Below are 26,179 nucleotides of genomic sequence, written 5' to 3'. Positions count from 1 at the left end.
GTTCTTGAATCAGGGCCCGGTGCTGGGAGCTCCTTGTCGCCGTGTAATACTAGCGACGGGCGCGTCTCTCACCAGCTGGGGTGCAGTAGTGAGTGGCCACCCTGCCCGTGGTCTGTGGAGCGGTCACCCTCTAACATCTAAACACGCCAGAGGTGGTGAAGCAGATATGGAGAGTATTTGGCAGGGCTCAAGTAGACCTATTTGCGACTCAAGAGACATCACAATGTCCCCTTTGGTTCTCTCTAGTACATCCAGCTCCTCTGGGACTGGACACTATGGTACAGACCTGGCCGAGGCTTCGTCTGTACGACTTTCCCCCTATTGCTCTGCTCCCAGGAGTTCTGGCGAGAGTACGCCGGGACGGGGTCCGTCTGTTATTAGTAGCCCCGTTCTGGCTGGACCGAGTATGGTTCGCAGACCTGGTCTCACTCCTCCATGGGAGATACCATTCAGGAGAGACCTACTCTCACAGGCGCAGGGTACGATAATTCACCCTCGCCCGGAGTTGTGGAAGCTGTGGATGTGGCCCCTGAGGGGGCATAACTGTTACCAGCTGGTCTCTCAACTGAGGTTGTTGAGACCCTCCTCCAATCCAGAGCTCCCTCAACGAGGAAACTGTAAGCCCTGAGGTGGAAACTCTTCGATTCATGGTGCAGAGACCGCCAGCTAGACCCAACAAACTGCCCAGTTGGTACAGTTCTGGAGTTTCTACAGGCTAGGCTCGCAGCACTGTTGACCTACTCCATGCTGAAGATTTACGTGGTGGCCATTGCGGTCTACCACGCCATTCTCGATGGCCAGTCTCTGGGAAGACACCCCCTAGTTACACGTTTTCTCCGAGACCTCCAGTAAGGTCCCGTATTCCCCCGTGGGACTTGGTTGTGGTGTTAGAGGCGATGTGCAAACCCCCGTTTGAACCCATTCAAGATATTTCAGACAGACATCTTACACTTAAAACCTCCTTTCTGTTGGCTATCACCTCTCTGCGGAGAGTAGGAGATTTTCAGGCCCTCTCTGTGGCCCCCACTTATCTTGGGTTTGCACCTGGCATGTGAGGTGAGAAGACGCAGAGGCTGATTCTCATGAGAAAGGGACTGGGTTCGAGTCTCACAGAGGAACGACGGTCTCCTGTCGGGGTCCTGATGCCAGTATTCAGTCATGAGCTGCACCATCTCATCCAGACCTTTGGTCTCGCAGCAGTCTATGGAGGCAAAGTCCTTTCAGGTAAGTCGTGCCGCTCGGCCGCCATCTTGGCAACGCCTCTGGGCAGCTATTTCAGAATAACAAGACCAGCTCCTATCTAAATGAATGGGCAGAGAGTCAGAACTGCACTTTCACTGGTCACCGGAACATAAAAACAGTATGTATAGAAATGTGACGGGTAGAGGAAATAATTCTGCTGTATGGGTAAAAAGAAAAAAAAACTTACCCCACCACTTTTTTTATTATTATTTAGTTTGTAGCAGAATTGGACTAAGAGTTAATAGTTAATGTATTTCACCACTAAACCTGTAGAGGGCAGTGTGGCACTTTACTGGGTAATTAGGATACGACAGCTCGAGTTCCGGGTCATATTAAAACTGCACTTGAGTATTAACCATCCATCATTGTTACAAAAAGAAATGTTTGGAAATTATGTGGGAATGTGTAGGATAATAGGACGAGATTTAGGTTCGAGAAAATGTTAAAATGTTAACATTTTTGCTTTTGCATCTGGGACCTGTCTATCCCGCACCCTGACACTGGCTACCTATTAAGTACTATGAGTATACATACCTAGTTCTGTCATCAGCCAAGTCAAGAAATCACAACAAAAGTTGATTAAAGCTCTAAATTGTGCATGTATATACAGCACATAAAAAAGTCTCTCAAATGCATGTACTAAAATATTTCACATTTATTTACATTTATTCATTTAGCAGACAATTGTATCCAAATAGACTTACATATGAAGACAGTGGAAGCAATCAAAAACAACAAAAAGAGCAATGATATATAAGTGCTATAACAAGTCTCAGTTAGGTTAACACAGTACACGTAGCATGGTATTTTAAATAATATAATAAATAAAAAGACATAGAACATAGAATAAAAAAAGAATAGAGCAAGCTAGTTAGAGGTCTTTACACATACACACACATATACAATTACATAATAAATGAAAAGAAAATAGAATAGAATACAAAAAGATTAGAAAGGTAGTTAGATTTTTTTAAAGAATAGAATTAGAATAGTGAGTGTTAAAGTTAGAGGGTCAAATAAAAATGGAAGAGATGTGTTTTAAGCCGATTCTTGAAGATGGCTAAGGACTCAGCTGCCCGGATTGAGTTGGGGAGGTCATTCCACCAGGAGGGAACATTTAATTTGAAAGTCCGTAAAAGTGACTTTGTGCTTCTTTGGGATGGCACAATCAAGCGACGTTCACTTGCAGAATGCAAGCTTCTAGAGGGTACATAAGTCTGAAGTAACAAATTTAGGTAAATGGGTGCAGAGCCAGTGGTAGTTTTGTAGGCAAACATCAATGCCTTGAAAGAGCTTGAACAAGGAGTTGTGCAGCATGTTCCGAAAGAAAGGGCTTGATCTTCTTGATGTTGAGTAAAGCAAATCTGCAGGATCGGACAGTTTTAGCAATGTGGTCTGAGAAAGTCAGCTGATCATCAATCATAACTCCAAGGCTTCTAGCTGTTTTTGAAGGAGTTATGGTTGATGTGCCCAACTTGATGGTGAAATTGTGATGAAACGATGGGTTTGCTGGAATCACAAGCAGTTCTGTCTTGGCAAGGTTGAGTTGAAGGTGATGGTCCATCATCCAGGAAGAAATGTCTGTTAGACAAGCTGAGATGCGAATAGCTACCGTCGGATCATCAGGATGGAATGAGAGGTAGAGTTGAGTGTCATCAGCATAGCAGTGGTATGAAAAGCCATGTTTCTGAATGACAGAACCTAATGATGCCATGTAGACAGAGAAGAGAAGTGGTCCAAGAACGGAGCCCTGAGGCCAAGATACTTTGAAGGACCTATCTGATAGGTAAGACTCAAACCATTGAAGTGTGGTTCCTGAGATGCCATTTGCCAGTAAGGTTGATAGGGGGATCTGGTGGTTAAGATCAAGCAGGATAATTACTGAAGATTTGGATTTTTCACATTTTCATCACCATCTGCATGCTTCATCTATGAGAATGCAATGTTGGAGAACAAGCATTTGGGAGTTTTGAGAAGGAAGGAATAATACAAAAATGTTCATATTCACTCAGTATTACTTGATCTATTTCACAAAATTTAGTAGAAATTAATTGTACTTAGTTGTGTACAGTCCAGTACATTATAATCAAACACATTTTATATTGAAATAATGAAGATTTCTGTGCCTGTGGAAGTGCCACCTCAGGCTGGTTGCTGGCCCTTCTCTGGCCACCCCTATAAAAACATGCTTGCTCCGCCACTGAATAGATCATACATTCAGTCTCATACATTTGAATTCTGTGAACAGAACAGTTTTGGACATGGCAAAAAGGATTTACAATTCATTGTAAAATGGGCATCTGATGCCCACTAAAAATATATATATATATTTTATATATTCTAAAAATATGTTTGTTTGCTAAATTTGTGTACATACATTTTCAATTTAAGCCTAAACATATTTTTTATCTTGGATGACAGACCTTACAAGTGAAGATTTTCAGCTATGTGAAGGAAAATATTGTTGAAGGAAAACATTCCAGTTGATCCTTGTCACAAAAAAGTGTCTTTCTGGAACACTAATAGCTTACAGTGTTGCTTATGTCTGTGTTTGAGGCAAATCAGACAAAAATGTGTGCAGTCTGAGATCTGTATGAAGTGACAGGTCTTTGTTTGAGGTTTGAGCAGATGATGGACTCCAGTGGAGCTCTTGATTTACACCCTGCTTGAGATCATTCAAATAGACACAAAACAACATGGAAATGATCAGCGATCAGACTGACGGAGTGGAAATCAGGAGAGATAAACTAAAGTGAAAGTGAAAGTCGTTGCATTTGCCCAGTATGGTCACCCATACTCGGAATTGGTGCTCTGCATTTAACCTATCCAAGTGCACACACACAGCAGTGAGAAGTGAACACACCATGAACACACACCCAGAGCAGTGAACACACACCCGGAGCAGTTTTCAGCTATATATCCAGCACCCAGGGAGCAACTGGGGGTTCAGTGCCTTGCTCAAGGTATTCATGGGTATTGAGGGAGGAATATAGCACTGTTCCTTCACTCTTCACCACCTACAACTCCTGCCAGCACCAAGACTCAAACCATTGACCTTCTGGTAACTAGTCCAGCTCTCTAACAGCTGCGGCCTAATGGTTTGTTGCAAAGGTATGTAGGAGCTGCTATAATTAACACACAGTACATGTAGAGATTAAAAGCATTTGTCCAGATTTCATCACTAGGTAAAGAACAAAAGCAACTTTGTACAGATGTACTTTTACACTATGTTCTTGGTGATTTGCATAGTTATGAGAATTCCCACTGCCCCTTTCCATATTGTAATACATTTCTATTGAGTTTTACCTATTCTATACAATGTCAGATCAGTGAAAATCTTGAGTTTACCTCAGAAATCCCTTTTTTTCAGTGAATCGTTAATGATTGAACAATTTTCCACCAGAGACCAAAACACGATCTCCTGGACACAACCTGAGAAAGCAATTAAAAGGGGGTTTAAAATGGACAAAACATGAAAGGAGAATAATTGGTTAGTGTAAAGAAATGTTGATTACATTGTCTACATTTTCATTTTTCCGTACAGTATGTTGTTGATAATCTAGTGTCTAATAAACAAAAATTCAAAACAGAATAAATATATACATCACAGAATTTAAGTGTTGTTATCAGCAGAAAGTTCTGTTCATTAACGATTTATCAGAGTATTTTAATCGTCACACTAAATGACAAGTCAAAGATACCAGAAATTTGCTTTTTTTATGGATTTATTTAAAAAATTGTTCCTAAGAGAATTGTTAAACCTGAAATTTTTGCCCTGGAAGGATATACTTTTTAAAAAATAATTTCCCTCCACATTGTATAATTTACAGTCCATGTTTATTGTTGTATATTGTACATTTCATTCAGATGTCCCATATATTGATTTTATAATACTTTACAACAATCGTTTTTTTTTTATCATTCAGAATAAACCACTTATTATAAAATATGCTCAAAAAGAAAACTGCCTCACATTGGACAACACAATATGATTATGTTGATTCAACTTATTTAAGATTCCTTTTAGGTGAAGATCTTATTTTGAAATTGAGCACAGCGTTAGTTTAGTCAGGCTACGGAGACATAGGTTGCGATCAGCTGATGTGGTCAGCCGTCAAATAGCTTCAATCACTACCATTCTCCAATTAGACACAGGACATATATACATGGAACTACTGCTCGGTAATTATGCTCAAATGGCTCGGAACAGCTATCGCTCACACAGGAACTAATCAGACGGTAAATCTATATCTATAGGAAGCGTTAACTTAACCAAATTCACAGCGTTGTTTGTCAATCGATGGACTGGAAGTGATCTGAGCGAGCACAGCTCCTATCAATTGATTTAGACACTTTGCCCGCGATTCATCGCCAAAGTTGTACTAATACGACTGACCCAAAAACTTTACACGAGATCTGCTTCCCGTCATCCACGAACAACTGTCCATTTCACCTTTAACTCATCCCTGGATGTCTTCATGAAGCTAAGCAATGTTTCTTTCATTTTATTGCTATTTTGGCGAACATGCTTCAGACATTGCTCATTGTCCAAAGCTAATTGTTCAGTTATGTTTGCTAGGTATGCTATCGTATCACCACACCGGTGACACTACCAGTTAAATCTACCAACAAGCCTTGTTAATCTGATGTCAAGGCTGCCGATATGAACGGACTGCTGCTTCAGGCTCATCTATTGGGGATGCTTTCATTAAACTTATCGACTATTGCCAACACACTGTGTTTAAATCAGTGATATGCTGTTGCTCAAGCTAACTGGTGTATCAATAAAGCGTTTGATATAAATGTACAGATCATAAATTTTGCTCATATCAATGCTAAACGTTATCTGGACAAGGGCTAATGCTGTTGCCTAAATTTGAGTATTGACCATATTTCTACTGCTTTAAAGGGGCATGCTGCTCTTTTTAGCTGTTATAAGAGAGCACCCTTCGCTACTTCTGTTCTTCTGTAAGGGGATGCTGTCCCACTCAATGCCTTTCTGAAGGTCTTTACTTAAAGTAATCTATACAGTATCATATTGTGCTAGTCCTGTCGTCGATAAGCAGGATTTATGCTTTCACCTTGCTCCACTGCGAGCCTCTGATGACTGTGTGCACCTGACCAAATGGTCAAGGCTTTATACTCGTTGCGTTCACCATGGTACAGGGTCATACGGGTGCTTGAAATCCTTGAAAATGCTTGAAATTTTATTTTAAAAGTTTTCAAGGTAAAAAAATGCTTGGATTTAGATAAAGTGCTTGAAAATGCAGTGCGTTGGTTCATTATAATTAGTTTTCTTACTGAATGGTTAATCATAAAATAAGCAACTCCGCTCCAGTCTGTGCGTGTGGCTTTAGTGTGCTCTTTATTAACACGTGCCCTTTCACGCGTAAAAAAAAAAAAAAAAAAACTTTTCACCGGAGGTTGCTGCTTCAGTCAGCAATGGCTCGAAATAAAAATTATGGTAAACCGAGAACTAAATACTTGAGTAGCCCCCTGTCAAGACTGCTTGGTTTTGTTTTTCATGGGAGAGTGTGCACTTTGAGCATGTAAAGATAAAGGTAAAGGTTTCCCTGCTCAGTTAAACTAAGCCTTAAGACTGTCGTGATTAAAGAGAAAATGAAATGAATGAAAGTGTTATTGTAGTATACATTCAAGATCAGCTTAAAATGCATACAGTCTTTATGCAGGGTTCCCCAGCATTAGGGTAGGTATTATTGACATTATAATTAATCATACATGGTGTTGAACACTACAGTTGTGTTCAGATCATGCGTCACTGGACTGGACTCTCTCTAATATCGTCATCATAAACAGCGGAAATGATGTAAACAAGAATTAATTTGTGGTGTAGTCCACGAGATGCAGTGGAATCATCAGTCATTAATCAGGAATGTTTGTTGCTCGGTTCTGTACGTTAAATCCAGTTACATAACTGTATGTTATTAAATTTAGTTTCATTTTACCAAAATTACCTATTGAAAGATGTATGAATATGACGTGTCATTTCCCCCACCAAAAATATAATTGACATTAATCGTCATTATGACTAAAATCTAAGGACATTCAAATGTAAGGACGTTCATACAAACTGTTTGTACTGGTCTAAATGCACTGCTTGCTGGCAATTTGCTGAATTTTGTTTAGAACAATGTAAATTGTTAATGTGCCTTCAAAAATCCAAACGATTTACAAGTAAGTTGTGTCTGTGTTGTATCTGTGAGTGTGCTTTAACTGAGGTAAGAGTATGTATGTAAAAGGTAATTTACCACAGTTGTAAAGTGCTGGAAAAATGTAATGTCCTTGGAAGTGCTTGAATTTTACTTGGAAGGTGCAAGAACCCTGGTGTACTATTCTGTGAAATCCTTTAGGTCCTCATCTTCATTTGCATTTTGCCAGATTTGTTTAGTAAATCAGACTTGACCTGAGAGGTGTTCTGAGAAAAGCAATTCTGGAGGTCCTGTGATGTGTGAAATATATTCAGCAAGAATGGAGACTCGAGCTGCTATGAGAAACACAGATAAAAGGAGGGATGCATGCTCTTGTCATATCTGACCATCACAGGTATCTGGCTAATGATCTTTAACAAACAAGATGGAGGGACTCTCTTATCTGTTCTTACTTTTGGGTGAGTATAAATGACACACATCAGTCTGATGATGTACAATTATAGATGCTGATTAGCTATTCTTTATGAATTTTTTTTTAAAAGAATCAAATGCAACATAAACTTGATCCACATCCCAGAAAGCAATGGAAATATTTTGTTTTTGTAACAGGTGTCTTTTCCATTCAGGGGAGTTCAGAAAACTTGGAAGGTAAAAAGTAGTAACTGATGTCCCATTAGTTAACATGCATTAACTAACATTAACGAATACACAACTTATAGTATTTATTAATATTTGGTAATAAAATTCAACTGCTCATAGTAAAGTTCATGTAGGTGTGAATCCATTGAAAATATTAACTTCAGATTTTAATTTAGTAGTAAATGGAATTGAGTGTTTTGGATTGGAATATAATATTTGAAACCAAATGGAATGGAACACACATTTGAGTCTTGACCCTCTGTTTCTTTAAATGTTTTCAGAGAATTTGGCATTAAAAGGAACAGCTGTACAGTCCTCCACATTTTCCACCTGGTGGGCTTCTAACGCCATCGATGGCATCAGATACGCTCCAGGTCCAGGCTCAACCTGCTCCCACACAGATAACGAGCTCAACCCGTGGTGGAGGCTGGACCTGCTGGATTCTTACCACATTTACAACGTGACCATCACCAACAGAATCGACTGCTGTCCGGAGCGAACGACTGGAGTAGAGATCCGCATCGGAAACTCTCTGGAGAACAACGGCAACAACAATCCCAGGTGAAGTTATGAAAACAGTTATGAACGTGTCAGGAGAACTGGATTTGAGCAGGTCAGCTGATTGTGTCGTGGTTTCTCTCTTTCTCTGTGCAGATGTGGTGTCACTTCATCTCTCCCAGCAGGCAGTACTGTCAGTTTCTCTTGCGGTGGAATGGAAGGTCGTTATGTGAACATGTACCTCCCTAACATCCAGGCTCTTGCGCTGTGTGAGGTGGAGGTTTATGGAACAGGTAATTTGTGAAATTTCACGTGGAAAGAAATAGGTCCATCCATTATCAATAGTGTAGAGGTGTATGAAGCACAGCTAAAAAAGATTTCACTTTCAAGTCCAGCATCTTTCTGTTGGTTGAATTTGCATGATCAACTTGAACATGCAGTGAAATCTATGTGTGGAATTTTTTCGCCCTCGTGGGAAACTCCGGTCACACAGATTTTTATTGAAATCTTATTGGACGTACAGATTAGTTTTTGTGGGCAGCAGTGTTGCCAAATAATTTTCAGGGAAAGTTGCTAAATGCAGGTTGATTTGTTGTTAAAAGTTGCTAAATGATGTTGTGATATCATTATGATATTATTATGATGATGTCATTACATGATGGAAAATTGCGTCAGAATACATAATGAGATTTCTCAAATCTCAACAAAAATATGATTTGAATTATGTTCATTTTAAATATGTTTAGAAAAATAATATAAATATTTAAAATATATTTGTAAAAAAAAAATATATATATATATTATATATATATATACACACAGTTTAGACCAAAAGTTTGGACACACCTTCTCATTTAAAGGGTTTTCTTTATTTTCATGACTATGAAAATTGTAGAGTCACACTGAAGGCATCAAAACTATGAATTAACACACATGGAATTATATACATAACAAAAAAAGTGTGAAACAACTGAAAATATGTCATATTGTAGGTTCTTCAAAGTTGCCACCTTTTGCTTTGATGACTGCTTTGCACACTCTTGGCATTCTCTTGATGAGCTTCAAGAGGTAGTCACCTGAAATGGTCTTAAAACAGTCTTGAAGGAGTTCCCCGAGAGATACTTAGCAATTGTTGGCCCTTTTGCCTTCTGTCTGCGGTCCAGCTCACCCCTAAACCATCTGGATTGGGTTCAGGTCCGGTGACTGTGGAGGCCAGGTCATCTGGCGCAGCACCCCATCACTCTCCTTCTTGGTCAAATAGCCCTTGATGCCTTCAGTGTGACTCTACAATTTTCATAGTCATGAAAATAAAGAAAACTCTCTCTCTCTCTCATATATATATATATATATATATATATATATATATATATATATTGTGGCGGGGAGAGTGATCACACTGACGACAGTAATGCAGTGAAGCCCCCAGAGGGGTGATTTATTGAGCAGTGGGTGCAAGTAGACTGTGCAGTGCTGGTGTGCTCTGGTGTAGGAGTCTTGGTTGTGCAGCACAAAGTATCAGTAGGTGCGGCGTGACGTGCTGTTCCTCAGACACCTTAATCTGAAAGAGAGCCAGAACACAGTGTTAGTCTAGTTCTGGAGTCGAAGCTCAACTACCTCTCCTTTTCCTCTGCTTAAAAGCTGTTCTGCTGATGAGGTTCAGTTGTCTGCAATCACTGGGGAGCGCATGGTGATTACAGTGTAAGCGCTGTTTTCTGGGCGATGCTAATCCCTTGTTGGCTCAACATGTGGTGTGTGTACTGCTAGACATCTCTCTTTGGCTGAAGTGCTGCTTGGTGGTTCAGTGGTTTCTTATTTTCTGTGTGATTTAGAGGTAAAATACAGGGGTAGGTGGCACACAGGTAGCAATATGCAGTTTAAATGTAATGAAGAAATGGTCAGAGATATGTAAGGGTTCTACTAAAATGTTGTCTGGAATACAATTGCGTGTGTAAACTAAGTCAAGTTGGTTGCCTGATTTGTGGATATAATTTGTCCAGGAGGGCGGTAAATGACCACAACCCAAAGTTTTATAGAAGCTATTACAGTAATGGCATGAGATTCAAATGAGTTATAAATGCATAGGGGAGAGTGGGTTGAGTATTTCCACTTGTTAGAAACGAGCAGACCAGTGCCCCCACCCTGGCCAACCTGACGGGGGGTGTGAGAGAAAGAGACAGTTTGTTAGAGCAGCTGGGGTTGCGGAGTCTTCTGGACAAATCCAGATCTCAGTCAAGCCCAAGATGCTGAGTGTGGACTGTAAAGAAAAAGCAGAAATGAAGTCTGCTTTGTTGACAGCTGACTGACAATTCCAGAGACGCACAGAGAAAGAAAGATGTGCAGTAGAGGATGAAGAGATAGGATGCAGGTTAGCAAGATTGTGTTGTGTCTGTGTGTGACATTAGAGCTTTGTCGAGAGACAACCGGAATGTTATGGAGACACATCACAGAGGTGGAAAAAAAGAGGACAGGAAAGCAGAGTGTGTAAACGAAAGATAAAAATAATACTTGGTGTGTTGCCGGTTTCGTTGATCTGTGAAGTCACCCAGGTAAAGTTGCAGGTCCTTACACTGGTTGATCTTCACACAAGAAGGCTGGACACGAGGCCTGAACACTTCCACCGATGCTTCCTCATCAGCACAATACACGTTGTGCCGAAGCCCGGGAGAAGGAGGGACGCGCTGCTGAAGATCCCTGCCACTGTGGTGAATCCGCGGTGCCATCGAGTGTGCCGCCATGGACGCTCGAGGCGGTGGGCTGGAGTGAGTTGCCGGGGACAGGCGAGCTCGCTGTCGGCCGCCCGTGATGGGCGGCTGCCGTCCGTGAGGGAGCAGAGGAGTCGGCGCCATTAGCCAGAGAGCCGGAGCGTGCTGCCATCCACCTGAACGGGGAGGAGCAGGGAACAGGGGAGTCCTGGCGGCTGCCCAAAACCGGAGGAGCCGTCACCGTCCACCGGGTGGCGGAGGAGTGTCGTGCAGTCCGCCGATGGCCGTCCAGTGCCACCGCCAGGCACCGCGGAGGAGATCACCCAGCTGGTGGAGGGCCGAGCAGCAGTGCATCTGGGAACCGGAATTTTTATTTTTTTTTCCTCTCTCCCCTCTCTCGTCTCTGTCGCTCCTCATCCTTCCATCTCCTTTTCTCTCGCCTCGTCTGTCCTACCCCCAGGTTCCCCCAGGTCCCTGTGAGCGGTCCCCCAGAGGGGGGGGGGGGTGTAGGGAGTAGAGCGCAGTCTAGAAGGTACCCCCCGGACTGCGAGGGGCGATGGGGGTATGTGACGAGTGGGGCGGGGGGAGGGACATGGGAACAGGAGCGAGGCTGGTGGAGTGATTGAGAAATGAGCGACACCTGTTCGACCCACCGGTCTCGAGTCCCACGGAGGAGATGGAAGGATATAAAACAGGAGCGACAACAGTGAAAGATGAGAGAGGACCAGGCCTGGGTTTTAAGTTGTGTTTGGTTTTTATTTGTGCGCGTCATTCAACCGTGAGGGGCTGACGCGCTGTTTTGTCTTTATTTTGGAATTAATGTTTGATTTGATTATCCGCCGGTTCCCGCCTCCTTCTTCCTTATGATTGTGAAAATTGTGTGTTATTATTACAGCTATTTTAAATAGGCTAGTGAAAATATTTCACAATTTTACTGTTTTGCTGTACTTTGGATCAAATAAATGCAGGCTTGGTGAACAGAAGAGACTTCTTTAAAAAAAAAACAAGCTTACTGTTCTGACTGGTAGTATAGGCAACTTTATTGTCGTGATCGTATATAAATGTCTTCGTGTTTGCATAAGTTTCTGTTTTCCTGTAAAACCCACAGCGATAGCTGGACGCTTTTGTCCATATTAGGAATTTCCTAATATCAGCACGAGAGCACGCTCCGGCTTAGAGTATGAATGAAACACACTCTGCATGAGAGTTTAGCGCTCCGTGATGTTCATCTCGCTGTATTCTGGGTCCGAATGAAATATCAGGTCTTTGAGATTGAATCTATATTTATTCACATCAGCTCTTGAAAACAAAGTAATGTCATGCCGCACGCGTTGCTGTTTCTGTGGAATCAAAAGGGTCTAACTCTGTGCCACCGCATAACTAAAGACGTGATCGGACCTGGACATCCCTATTTTGTACATTCATACATGCATCCAAACCTCTCAATTTAAACATTTTGTTATGTATTTAGAAAATAGTATTTAGCAAACATGAAGAGAAAGTGTGATCTGTATTATTATAGCTCTCTCTATAAAGCATACAGACTGTATTAGACCTACAGAAAGATGATCGCTGTGCCGAAGTATGCACAATATACAATCTTCCAGCCTAGGATAAAGTCATTATGTACATTAACAATAATTTGGGAGAAATATAATGTGATTTTATGGAAAGCTATAAAATAAAATAAAAAAAAGATTTTTAACAGCGTCGGCACAGACAGTCATCGAGTGGTGCCACCGATGTGCATACACTCAACACAAAGATGTGGAACAGCACTACGCTTCTCATCCGGTCTCCAACCCCCTTTACTCTCACACCCAGATGTGTTCTCAGGCACTGAAATTTGGCACTGATTGATTTCATGTGAATCAGTACTCAGTAGTACCAGTGTAGCGGTTGGTGCTCTTAAAAATACAGAGTTTGGTACTCAACCCTAGTTGTAAGGCCTTATAAAATCTGTTTTATTTTTTGCCAAAATGTCTTCCAAAATTTTTATTTTACAACAGACTTAAACAGTTTCCATTTAAATTTTTCAGAATTCAATTTTACTGATTAAATTAAATTAAATTAAACATCGTATTGACCAAAAAATAAAAAAATAAACTACCTGGGGAGCAGTTGGGAGTTCTATGTGTAACCCCTCTCTCCCGGGTCCTCTCTGACGTTCCTCGCACTCGCTCCGAGTGGGGCTCGAACCCGGGTCTTCGGCATGGAAGGCGGACACACTAACAAGGTGGCTAAATTGCTACAGCCACTAACGTCTGTCGCCAGTGCGTCTCTTGAGATCGGGGAGTGAGGTTTACCTGCACAGCACTACTCACTGGCCTCCGTTACATATGCATTGCTCAAGGGGCACCTCAGTCGTGGGATTGCCAGCCCGAGACTTGAACTCACAACCCTAGGGTTAGAAGTCAAACTTTCCAACCACTAGGCCATAACTTCCCCTTCACATACCTCAATCTCAGGGGCAGATATAAGTAAATGTTTAAGATTTGTGGTCAAAGGGGTTTGGCGGACAAAAAGTTTATGAATCCATGATTTATATGTTAAATTAGTTAGATATAGTAAAAGTGAGTAACATATATGATATGTTTCTCCCACAGTCAAGAAGCAGGTGATCCGAATGCAGGTGAAAGCTGCTGAGAATGTGGATGAAGCTGAACTGAAGGCGCTCGTCTTAAACAAGGTGGATTTTATAATACTCATCTGACTAAAATTAATTGTTGAACATACAGCAAACAGAAAACAGCAGGTCAGCTTAGATATAGTCTAAAAAATAAGATTTAGGAAAATCTTATCAGATTTCCCCACCAGTGTGAACAAAAACCCACCTCAGTCTTTATGTAAAGACAACTGTGCTCTTTCTATAAGATTTGTAAAGTAAGAGATGCTCATTTTGAGTTGAGATGCCTCAAACTTGTCTGTGTGGGATTTATCCACTGAGTAACTGAAGACTGTTTCTGTGTTTAGTTAAATCAGACGCTGAGCGATCAGGACGTCACACTGACATGGAGGACACAACCCAACGGGAAAGTCTTCCAGAAGAACAGGACTGTACCGAAACAATCTCCTGTTTGTTCTTCTCTGAAGTGAAATGTTATTTAATACAATTCATTCTTAGTTACAGATATCTTAATTATTACATTAGATTATTGCATTAGACTAACGATTAATAGTAATTTCTCAAAAATAGTTACATATATTAATTTTTTATTTATTCATTTACTTGATAGATAAGTATTGATAGATATGTACACCTAAATAGGAGTTTGGTAGAATGTTTTAGCATTTGTAATTTAACTGCTACATTTGCCTTCTTTAAAAATAGATTAAGGCTTTTGGGAGGATTAAAAAAAATGCATCAAATGTTCTCACAAATGAGAACAAATGCATTTTACAAAAGCATGAAGCAAAAAGCACCAGCCTATTAAACACTTTTCAACACTTAAAGGGATCATGACATGAGAAATCAAATCTGACTTGTTTGTTTGTACCATTAAAGGGTCATGAACTGGTTTTAATGTTGTCTGATGTCCACTTTACATTCAAAATCATCCAAATCAATAAGCAATAGTCTATTTTCTACCCTGTTTTTGAGACCAGCTCAAGAAACGATCTGTTTTTATGGGCGTGCTGTATTGAAGACGTGGAAGTAAACACCCACACCTTTTTAATATGGCTGGGTATCATGTTCGATACTTTTTAGGCACTGACCGAATTGCCTCAGTACTATTGATTATTGAAAACACCTCTTTTCGTTCTGTAACAAATTTCGATACCTAAGGGGTTCATCTCATCAACATCAGTGAGCCAGTAAACGTGCAGCATGCTTGATGTGCCTAAATTAGTGATTGGCTCTGGTGAGGCGTCAAGGAAACATGTGTTACATGACCATTCACACTGTAGCATCAAGCTACATAAAACAATTTATAAAATGTAAACTATGCTCTTACTCAAAACTCAATTTAAACCACCATCGAGTATTTTTAATAACTTTTGATTGAGATCAGTATATCATAATAATGCTGCAGAAATATGCTATTTGTAGCATTTTGATATAAAAAAAAAACAAATCATTTTTTTTTTTTTTTATATCAAGCTAATCGTTACAGCAACTTTTCAGACCCCTGCAGCAAAATTGTTTCCAAAAAAAAAAGCACCTAGCGACAAATGTAGTGTCTTCTTGCATAAACCTTGTCTAGTTTGCTGAGAGGACTGAGAGGAGCAGCGCTTTCACTTAAATTAGATTCTGTTGCTTCTCACCTGAATGATCAGTTTACATGTAGAAATAGCTGAAATCACAGCACAGTTACTCTCTTTATCTTGTGTGAGTTTGTCAAACAATGTTTGACAGCTTGGAAGTGACTCCCAACTGCAAAATTTAACTGGCCGAAGCTGAAGAAAGCAATTTCACAGTAACTAGTTCATAACAGAACTATTTTAGGACTGATTTTCTGTTTTCTAGTTCCTGTTTTTCTCTGTTGTATTTTTCTGGATCACATTTTAATGGTTTTATGACATGTTAATACTCGAAAAGGATGTCCAATCAACTGAATTAACAAAACTTTAATGTCATAATTTATTAAAATTTTAACAATAATAGTGGCATCTTTATATATGTTTATACATTTTTTTCATTTATTTATTTATTTTTCAAATATTCTGTTTTGTCTGATTTAATTCTTTGGGATTGTGTGTTAATGTAATTTAATAACAGTTTATTAAGAAAAATTATTGTAATCAGATGAATGCACAACATTTTAACAATTTAATACATATTTTAAAATGTAATCAAATAAAATTTGAACAGTTCCTTTCATTTATGGCAATCAAAGAGCTTCACAACAGAGGCTTATGGTTTAAATTAAAACATGATCTAAACATTTGTATGTTGTATTCCCTAAAAACATACTTTTTCAGTAAAGTATTATAATTATTACTTTCAGAAAAGCAAACTACAATAGTAGTAGAATATTTACAATAATATTCCTGTCAGTTTCTTTATATTTTATTTGGTGGTTTGTAGTGAAGATCTTTGAGTTTCTGTGTATGTCTGATGATAGTTTTCTCAAATGAAATGGTGAAATGCTGGTGAAGTGACTCTCAGATGAAGTTCATCATGTAGTGAGACACAGTCGAGCTTCAGTAAGTGCAGTAGAGCAAACAGACATCTACTTGACAGTCTGTTAGTATCTCCAGACACTCAAGTGTACAGCTCTACTTTTAATTTTTTCATCCAAATTATCCCAAATTCTGCATTATACAGTAAATTACACTTTTATCGCTGGATTCTGTGATTCCGTCCCTGTGTTTTCCACAACATGAAAGTTATAGAGTCTTACTATTTCTGCAGTATATAGTTTGCACATTTTCTTTCTGACCTACAGTACCAACATTTTTTCAGCCAGTATTTGTGCAGTATGTGACTACGGCACACTGTATGGAATACAGTGGCATCCTACAATGCATTGCACTCGAACTTACCTTCCAATTCTAGTGAGAAGGACTGTGTAAACCATAAGTCATTTGGATTATTTCTTCATCTTCTTAACACACTTTTGGTCAGACTTCCAAATGCCAAGACATTTGAACACAATTGAGATTAAATCTCATTGGCTGGCACTCCATTACCTATTACCATCTGATTGATTTCAGCCAATCAGTTCATGCAAACACAGATAATGTGATTAATATTCATTAACGCATCAACATTTGAGTCCTTGGAGTCTTCACTAATGAGCTGATGAGTGATTAGCAGTCAATGTGAAGCCAGTGCTTTCAGATGGAGCAGCATTTAATACACAAAGCCATAGTTCACTGACAAGCTACACAAAATCACGTTCATGTTCTGCAGGCAATATAATCCAGTGATAATTATATAAAAAATGTAAAAAATATGCTCTGAGTTTATGAAAGCTGTTGGCGTAGCTTGTCAGTGAACTACAGCTCTGTGTAGTAAATGGTGCTCCATCTGAAAGCATGTTAAAATACCAGATTTAATAACATGTTTTTACTCCAAACTCATTCAAAAAAATCAGTCTAGTGTTTTAAATAAATCCTTCTGTGAGATGATGTGGCTTCTTACACAGAAATAAAGCATGCAACATATTTCCTAGTATTCTAAGAAGTGATAAAGGCTATGTCGATTATCATTGAATTATTATATACTTTATTATAATAAAAATGATTAAAAAAAATAAATATAAAAAGATAAACCATATTTTCATAATCAGTGAAAGCAGTTAAATCTTCTGTTTATTCAGTAACTGCTATAGGAATTTCCTGATTTCTTCTGCGGGGTGTATTTGGAGTTTCAGCAAGAGAGTGCCCTTTGGTCTTTGAATGGAGATTCACTGCTGATCACAGACTGTGCTTCAATGAACGAAACAGTAATGTATAAAGTCATACTCAAGTAAAAATACAGATATCTTACCAGAAAATTACTTTGGTAGAAATTGAAGTCACAATTTAGAATATTGTTTGAGTAAAAGTCTTAAAAGTATGTGATATTGTACTTAAGTGAAAATGGAAAAGAAGCATATATATATATAAAAAGATTCAAACATTCACTGATGCTCCAGAAGGAAACAAGACGCATTAAGAGCAAATTCCAAAAGAAAACTTTTGGAATTTGAAGATTAAGGTAAATTGTACTTAATTTTTGTTCCGGGAAACATACAAGGCCAGGTTCCCCAAAACGTTCTTATCGGTAAGTAGTTCTTAACCTATTCCTTAACCTCTCTCTTAACCTTATGGCACAATTCCCGACACGTTCGTACTCTTAAGTATATCTTCTGTAAGTCATACTTTTGTAAGGTTGGTGTGGACCATTCGTAAGCTCTCTCTTAGTGTTGTTTGAGCTCAAGACGCTACTGTACAGCAGTCTTTAGAAACCAGCGCAGCGAAGTAAAAGTCAAACTCTGGTATGTTGACAATGTTGTGGCTCAACAATGGTTTTATGTTATTTTTTAAGACTCATAACAAATTATGTTCGCAATGGATACAGGCTTATTTATGAAGTTGACTTTATGTGGTATCAGAACTAATATGGTGGTAATTAGCCTAGGCTTTTTCATAATGTAATTAAAGCGAATTGACAATCAATTTTTTGATAATTAAAATCTGGCAAACAATTTGGCTCTAAATGGCTAAGATCTATAAATGGGTAAGCATGGTGGTGTCCAGTAAGTGACCAACTATGGCAGCAATCCAACGTGTCATTTTACTGAATCAAAGACAGAGCCGTCTTTTAACGTCTTGTAACGTCGGATGTAAGAGGCAGCGTGCTAAGAAGCTTCCTAAGGGACACTTTGGGGAACACACTTAGGAACATAAACAACTTTGGTAAGATATATCTTTCGAGGTCTTCTTAGCACGCTAAGAGTGAGCGTTATCGGGAAACCGGGCCCAAGTATCTTCTGTTGCTTACGAAGGGCAGAACTAAATGGAAAAAATATATATATTTCAACAAAATAAGACAAATTTGGCCATCTTCATCGTGTTCAAAAGTTTTCACCCCCAGCTCTTAATGCATCTTGTTACCTTCTGGAGCATCAGTGAATGTTTGAATATTTTTAAATAGTTGTGTTTGAGTCCCTCAAATGTCCTCAGTGTGATAAGATGTATCTCAAAATCATAAAGTCACTGCTTGAAAGGGTTCAAATATGCAAAGATCCTGGAAAACTGAAGAATCTGCAGGACCTTAAAGATTTTTCTGAAGAACGCTGCTCAGTTTAACTGTTCAGAACAAACGAAGGGACTCATGCACAACCATCTTTTTATCCATTTTGTATTTTTGGATAATAATAGGAAGCACTTCAGCCATACTTAGTGTCTTTCATTCCAACATAAGAAAACATTTATTGAATCTGCATCTTAAAAAGCATTTAGGTTTATTTACAGTTTATGTATTTCAGTTTATGTAGAGGGGACATGGATGCATTTAATCTGCAGTTACAGATGGATAAATAATGTTTTGTTTTTAACATAAAATGCTGAATACTGATATTTCAAAACAATTTAAAACATAAACAAAATAGTCTAAATGTGAAATTCTATGGGGCAGAAGCGGGACGGGGTGCAAGCTCGGGAGTGAGTTCAGCTTCCTGACAGCCTGGTGGATGAAGCTGTCCTTCAGTCTGCTGGTCCTGGCCTGAAGACTCCGCAGTCTCCTCCCTGATGGCAGCAGACTGAAGAAGCTGTGTGACTGGTGTGTGGAATCACCTGTGATGCAGAGGGCTTTGAGAGTGAGACGGGTACCATAAATTTCCTGCAAGGAGGGGGGAGAGACACCAATGATCTTCTAAGCTGCTCTCACTATGCATTGCAGAGTCTTCCATAGAAGGTGTACATGATGGGGGGCGGGGCTCTGGCTCTTCTCAGTTTGCGGAGGAAGTAGAGATGCTGTTGTGATTTCTTGGCCAGTGCTGCAGTGTTTTCAGTCCAGGAGAGGACCTCTGTGATGTGCACATCCAGGAACTTGGTCCAGCTCAATCTCCACAGTCGCATCGTTGATGGTCAGAGGAACGTGCTGAGTGTGTGCTCTCCTGCAATATTCAACAACAGTCTCCTTTGTCTTCTCCACGTTCAGAGAGAGATTGTTTTCACTGCACCACCCAGCCAGGCGGTTCACCTCACTCCTGTATTTTGTCTCATCTCTGTTGCTAACTGAGACCCACCACAGTTGTGTCATACCCAAACTTAATGAAGAGGTTGGAGTGATGGTGCTGGATGTGTTACTGCAGACCCGTACTGCCTGAGGTCTTCCAGTCAGAAAGTCCAACTGCCAGTTGCACAGCTGTTGAGCCCCAGCTGGACCAGTTAGTAAATGAGCTGTTGAGGGATGATTGTGTTGAATACTGAACTGAAGTCTATGAACAGCATTCTGACGAATGAATCCTTTTTGTCTATATGTGTGAGTGCTGAGTGGACTTAGTGATGATGGCATCATCGGGCGACCGGTTGGACTGATATGCAAACTGGAAGGGGTCCAGGGAGGGGGGGAGGGCAGACTTGATGTGGTGCATGACTAGCCGTTCAAAGCACTTCATGAGGATGGGAGTAAGTGCAACAGGACGGTAGTCATTGAAGCAGGATGGAGATGGCTTCTTCTGGACTGGAATGATGGTGTTAGTTTTGAAACATGTGGGAACAACAGCCTGTCTCAGTGAGATGTTGAAAATGTCTGTGAAGACATCAGCGAGTTCTGCTGCACAGTCTCTCAGTACACACCCAGGGATAATGTCAGGACCCAGAGCTTTGCGTGCATTGATCCTGCTCAGCATCATCACCTGGTCACCGGGAGGAGGTGGAATCTTTTGTTCAGTGGAGCTGTTTTCTTTCTTAAAGCAAGCGAAGAAGCTGTTCACCTCATTCAGCAAAGAGATGTTGCTGTCACAGGTCTGCGGTGGGGGCTTGTAGTCCGTAATGGTCTGTATCCCTTGCCATGGGCTCCGAGTGTCTCTAATGCTGTGGAACAGGTTGGCCCTGGCTGTTCTCAGGCCCTCCTCATCTCCAGCTCTGTAAGGCAGCTTTCCACATCTTCAGGAGTCTGTAGACGTCCCCTGTCAACCACTGCTTCTGGTTGGCCTGAAGGTGTCATTGTATGTGGCAGCCTGCTTATACATATTCCAGTCAGTTGTGCCAAAGCAGTCTTGAAGAGCCCCTTACGATCCTTCTGGCCACACTTGAATCTGTTTTTGTGACTGTTATATCATCAATACACTTGTTGATGTAGGCAGTGACAGTCTCTGATTACTCCTGTAGATCAGTGGAGTTATTGTATGTGGCAGCCTGCTTAAAGATGTCCCAGTCAGTTGTATTGAAGCAGTTTTGAAGAACCTCTGATGATCCTTCTGGCCACACTTTAATCTATTTGTGAACTGGTTTGGCGACTTTAATGAGCAGTCTGTATGCAGGCATTAGCATGACAGTGATGTGGTCTGAGGCACCAAGGTGGGGGAGGGCTTGTAAGCTCCTCTCTGTGATGTGTAAAAAAAAATCTAAAATGTTATTACCTCGTGTTGGAAAGTTAATGTGTTGGTGTATTTTTGGAAACACGCTCTTTAAGTCAGCATAGGTGAAATCCCCAGCTATGATGAGAAAGCATCAGGGCGTGCTGTCTGCTGCTCACTGATGTGATAGTACAGTTCATTTAGTGCGTCGTTCCTGTTGCAGTTGATGTTGTTCGGGGGAATGTAAATCGAAACGAGCATTATGGCATTATATTCCCTCGGCAGATAGAATGGCCAGCAGTTAATAATCATTAATTCCACCAGGGGGAGCAATGTTTGTAGATCACAACAGCATAACGGCACCATGCGTCATTAATATAAACAGAAAGCCCGCTGGGGGAGCGCTCTGTCCGCTCGATAGCACGTCAGCTGGGAGACGAACGGTGAGTGAGCGGGCTCACCAGAGAAGAGATGATGCTGACCCTCAAAAGACCTCAGATGATGCTATCCCTGAATCAACAAAGTCGTGGCCTAATGGTTAGAGGGTTGGACTCCCAATCGAAGGGTTGTGAGTTCTATTCTCGGGCCTGACAGAATTGTGGGTGGGGGGAGTGCATGAACAGCTCTCTCTCCACCTTCAATACCACGACTTAGGTGCCCTTGAGCAAGGCATCGAACCCCCAACTGCTCCCCGGGTGCCACAGCATAAATGGCTGCCCACTGCTCCGGGTGTGTGCTCACAGTGTGTGTGTGTGTGTGTGTTCACTGCTCTGTGTGTGTGCGCATTTCGGATGGGTTAAATGCAGAGCACAAATTCTGAGTATGGGTCACCATACTTGGCTGAATGTCACTTCACTTTAAGAATGTCACTTCACAAACAGAACTAACAAATATTGCTACAAGTGTGACTGCATCATATAATAATTGCTGTTAATAATGTTAATCGTCTGGCTGACTACTTCTTGAATTAATTTTTCAGAAAAATCCTGTCATACGTGCACAAACTGACAGTCACCATTTATAAGCTACTACTAAATATTGTAGAAACGTAATTTTCTGTGAAGTTGCTTTGTAATGATTTGTATTGTAAAAAACGCTATATAAATAAACTTGAATTAATTTAATTGAATTAATTGAAAATTAGTTGTCATAAGGTTGTTTACAACAAAATGTGGTTCTTAAATAAGGTGTACAAATGTCTCACAAAATCTTAACAGATTAGACTTTCTCACTTTAAAAATGAATTCAATCAGGACCACTTCCGTCAAATATATTTAATGACAATTATAATTGCATACACTTAGTGTTGGCGGTATGATTATGTTCTGGGCAACACTCCACACACCTGTCCATGCAGCCATGCTTGGACAGAGCGCGGAAAGCAGCAAGACAACCCCCCCTGGGGAACAGAACAGAACCATAAGCATTCATAATTACAATTCTCAATTACATGAGTTGTAAACAAAATGTCATGGGGACTGCTACCAATGAAGACACTGTAAAGAAAGAACAAATTAGATCCGATTACAGGTTCAGTTGGTGGAGTTGGGGTTGGAGGAGGGAGTTAATTGCAAGCAGCAATGCGATGGAGAGACACTGAATAATGGGAATTTAAATAGACGGGGAAAAAAGCGAGACAAACCCCCAAAACAACCATATGTCAAAACTCACCAACACAACTGATGCAATTTGAATGGCCAGCAATGAGAAATGTTGCTTGATACTATATTTATGGGGGAAGCATCACCCAAACTCGGAGAGAAGCATAGAACAAGCATGTTGCTTAGCTGCTTATGCAAAATATTTGAGAGAACAGTATGGCATACACCCCTAGCAGCAGCCTAATACGATGGAAATTAAGGATTGCATGCTGAAAAAGCACATTAAGGGGGGAAGCATACACCCCTAGCAGCAGCCTAATACGATGAAAGTTAAGTATTACATGCTGAAAAAGCACATTAAGGGGGAAGCATGCACCCCTAGCAGCAGCAGCCTAATACGATGACAGTTGTATATCATTCAATTTAAGTCTAACATGCTGAAAAAAATCACATTAAGGTGGGGGGTGGGAGCGTCACCCAAAGTTAAGCAATTGAGGATGTGCAACAATTATGTTCTTAGAATGCTTAAGCAGCTGTGATTGTAATGGGGAAAGCATACGCCCTTAGCAGCAGCCGTCTGATATGATGGCAGTATTATCCAATTTTATGCATCTACCATGCTGCAAAAATTCACAAACGGGGAAGCGTCACCCCAGGTTAAGCAACTGAGTATGTGCAACAAGCATGTTTCTTGAAAATGCTTAAATCTCATGCCAATCCCGAGTACCCACAGAGCAGTACGAATCCCCATCTCCAAAAGTCCCCAGCCTGGTCATATCTGCAAAACAAAAATACAGCTTCCGATTCTCTCTGGAAAAACCAAGCTCCTGTAGGCATGTTGTGGGCGGAGCTATAATACTGATTTGTGTTGTTTCCATAACATACATTCACTTATGTGCTGATTTCCAACAAAAGACAGAATCTGATGTAGTTTGTACTTACCTGACTGGGGTCTTCCACAATGTTTTAATAGCAAACGATGTGCAAATCCGGAGTCAACCTGGTCGTGTTATAAAACATTCATCACTGAATGATGAAAACACTTGCTACACTCCATTGCTGCCCCAGAAAGGCAACTGCATCCATGGTCCATGTAATGCTAGGTTTTTTGAGAAGCTGAATGTGGTAAACTTTCCCTCACATCCAAAACACACTGCCGCTGCCAACAATTTGCTCAGAAGGAGTTCCACCATCGTCTACATCATAGACCCATCATCGAAAACTACCGAAACTTGTACCACCCAGAAATAAGATTTCTCCACTCATCTGAATTGGCCATTTTTAGGATGAAAATCCATCTCTTTAACACTGAACAACTCTGAATCCATGAAACAGCATTGTAGCCCCCCTTTAAGCAAACGTGTGATACATACGACCCCTTGCTGTGGCATGAGGAACACGTAATATGCATTAATGCTGTAGATTGCATAATGGATTGTGGTAGTCCTGCAGGGGAAGCATTGTGATGGCTGGTGAAAGGACAGTCCGGAAACAATAGCGAGTTAACAAGGTTTAATGAGATGATGAGATATGGTACAAAGACACACAAAGACGATGAGGCGGTAACACTCCAGGGAGATGATAGATGGTGAGAAGCCCAGACGGTAATGGAGTGTAGGTGAGGAATCCAGGTCTTGATGGCGTGAGGCGGACCAAATGATAAGCGTTACGTAAATCCAATTTTGTGAATACGGATGCTCCCTGCAACTTCTCGAAACCTGAAGACATGAGTGGTAATGGATAAGTATTCTTAATAGTAATGTTGTTCAGCTCTCGGTAATCAATACAAGGTCGCAGAGAGCCATCCTTCTTACCCACAAAAAAGAACCCCGCCCCCACTGGAGATGAGGAAGGACGGATGAACCCAGAGTCTAGGGAATCAGAAATATATTTCTCCATGGCCTCCCTCTCAGAAATAGAAAGAGAGTATAACTTGCCTTTAGGTGAAGATTTACCTGACACTAAGTCTATGGCACAGTCTTTCTCCTTCTGAAAGACAGACACAGGAACAACAGGACAGGCAGAAACCAAACAAGACTCATGACAACTTTCACTCCACAATGTGATAGTGTTCGAACTCCATTCCACTCGTGGGTTATGTTTGAACAACCAGGGGTGACCTAAAACAATGGGAGCAACAGGGGAGTCCATGAGAAAAAAGAATATAGTTTCTTGATGGTTGCTGGATGTGATGAGTGTGATGGGTTCAGTATGGTGGGTGACATGAGGCAGTTCCTGGCCGTTGAGTGCGGTGGATGGGGAGAGACTCAGGAAGGACAGGAATGTTCAGGTGATGTGCAAGTGAAGAATCAATGAAATTACCTTCGGCTCCGGAGTACAGAAGAGCTTGGCATTCATGATGTTGATTCTTCCACCGCAGTTTCACCGGAAGGAGGGTCGATGATGTGGGTGAGGACTTCTCGGCGGAGATCCCACCCGATAGTAGCCTCAGGTTTACTATCGGGCTGACTCTTTTACCGGGCAAGAGTAGTTGTTATGATCAGAGCCTCCACAGTACAAACATAGTCCTTGGGACCTCCGCCGTTCCCTCTCCCTCCGGGATAGCCGAGCTCGACCCACCTGCATGGGCTCGTGATCATCGACAGAACCGACCGTGTTCTCTCGACTCAAGCGCCCCCTACTGGGAGAGAAGTGTAGTCTGGAAGGACTGTGTTGGCGGCCCAGGCGATTAAACCTGGCCTCCACCTGCAACGCCAGGTCGATGAGTTCGTTGAGGGTAGGGGGCAGCTCGAGGAGGTAGATTTCCTGCTGCACACGGTCGGATAACCCATGCAGGAATCTATCCCACTGCGCCGCCTCATTCCACTGGCACGCGGCCGCCAGGGTACGGAACTCGATGGAATATTCTGTGACAGATGAATGTCCTTGTCAGAGTTCCGAGAGGCGATGGGCGGCCTCCCTGCCGGTCGCGGCCCGGTTGAAAACTCTCTTCATCTCGTCAGATAGGAGGTGGAACGAGGCACAGCATGGATGTTGATTCTCCCACACCGCCATTCCCCATAAGGCAGCCTTGCCCGATAAAAGTGTGAGCGTGAACGCTACCTTGGATTCTTCTGTGGCGAAAGTGCGGGGCTGCAGGGCAAAATGCATAGAGCACTTGTTAAGGAATGTTCTGCAATAAGTTGGCTCACCATAGAAACACTTCCCTCAGAATAAAAATGCCTAAACCGAAATGGTAATCTGTTGAGAGGTAGGATAACCTTCTAGAACCAACTAAATGAAATCCAGCCATGTAAACATGTTAAACTGATTACTTGTACTCAAGTAATTGCATCAATAGTCGGTCATCAGAATGGGAAAGTGATGTAGGAAATGCTGTGCATTCAGTGATTAGTAGAAACTGACATTAC

General features: G+C 41.1%; 1 protein-coding gene across 1 annotated transcript; it reads left to right on the top strand.

Moving 5' to 3' along the window:
• Positions 1–1,082: 1,082 nt before the first annotated feature.
• On the top strand, positions 1,083–14,347 carry LOC128017567 (fucolectin-like). Its single transcript, XM_052602971.1, has 5 exons — positions 1,083–1,224; positions 8,333–8,612; positions 8,706–8,842; positions 13,858–13,940; positions 14,225–14,347. The coding sequence occupies exons 1-5, from the start codon at positions 1,083–1,085 to the stop codon at positions 14,345–14,347; spliced, it is 765 nt and encodes a 254-aa protein (XP_052458931.1).
• Positions 14,348–26,179: the final 11,832 nt, after the last annotated feature.

The sequence above is a fragment of the Carassius gibelio genome, chromosome A7, assembly GCF_023724105.1.
Source record: "Carassius gibelio isolate Cgi1373 ecotype wild population from Czech Republic chromosome A7, carGib1.2-hapl.c, whole genome shotgun sequence".
Lineage (NCBI taxonomy): Eukaryota > Metazoa > Chordata > Actinopteri > Cypriniformes > Cyprinidae > Carassius > Carassius gibelio.
Note: the sequence above shows the minus strand (reverse complement) of the source record. Positions and strands in the feature narration are given on the sequence as shown.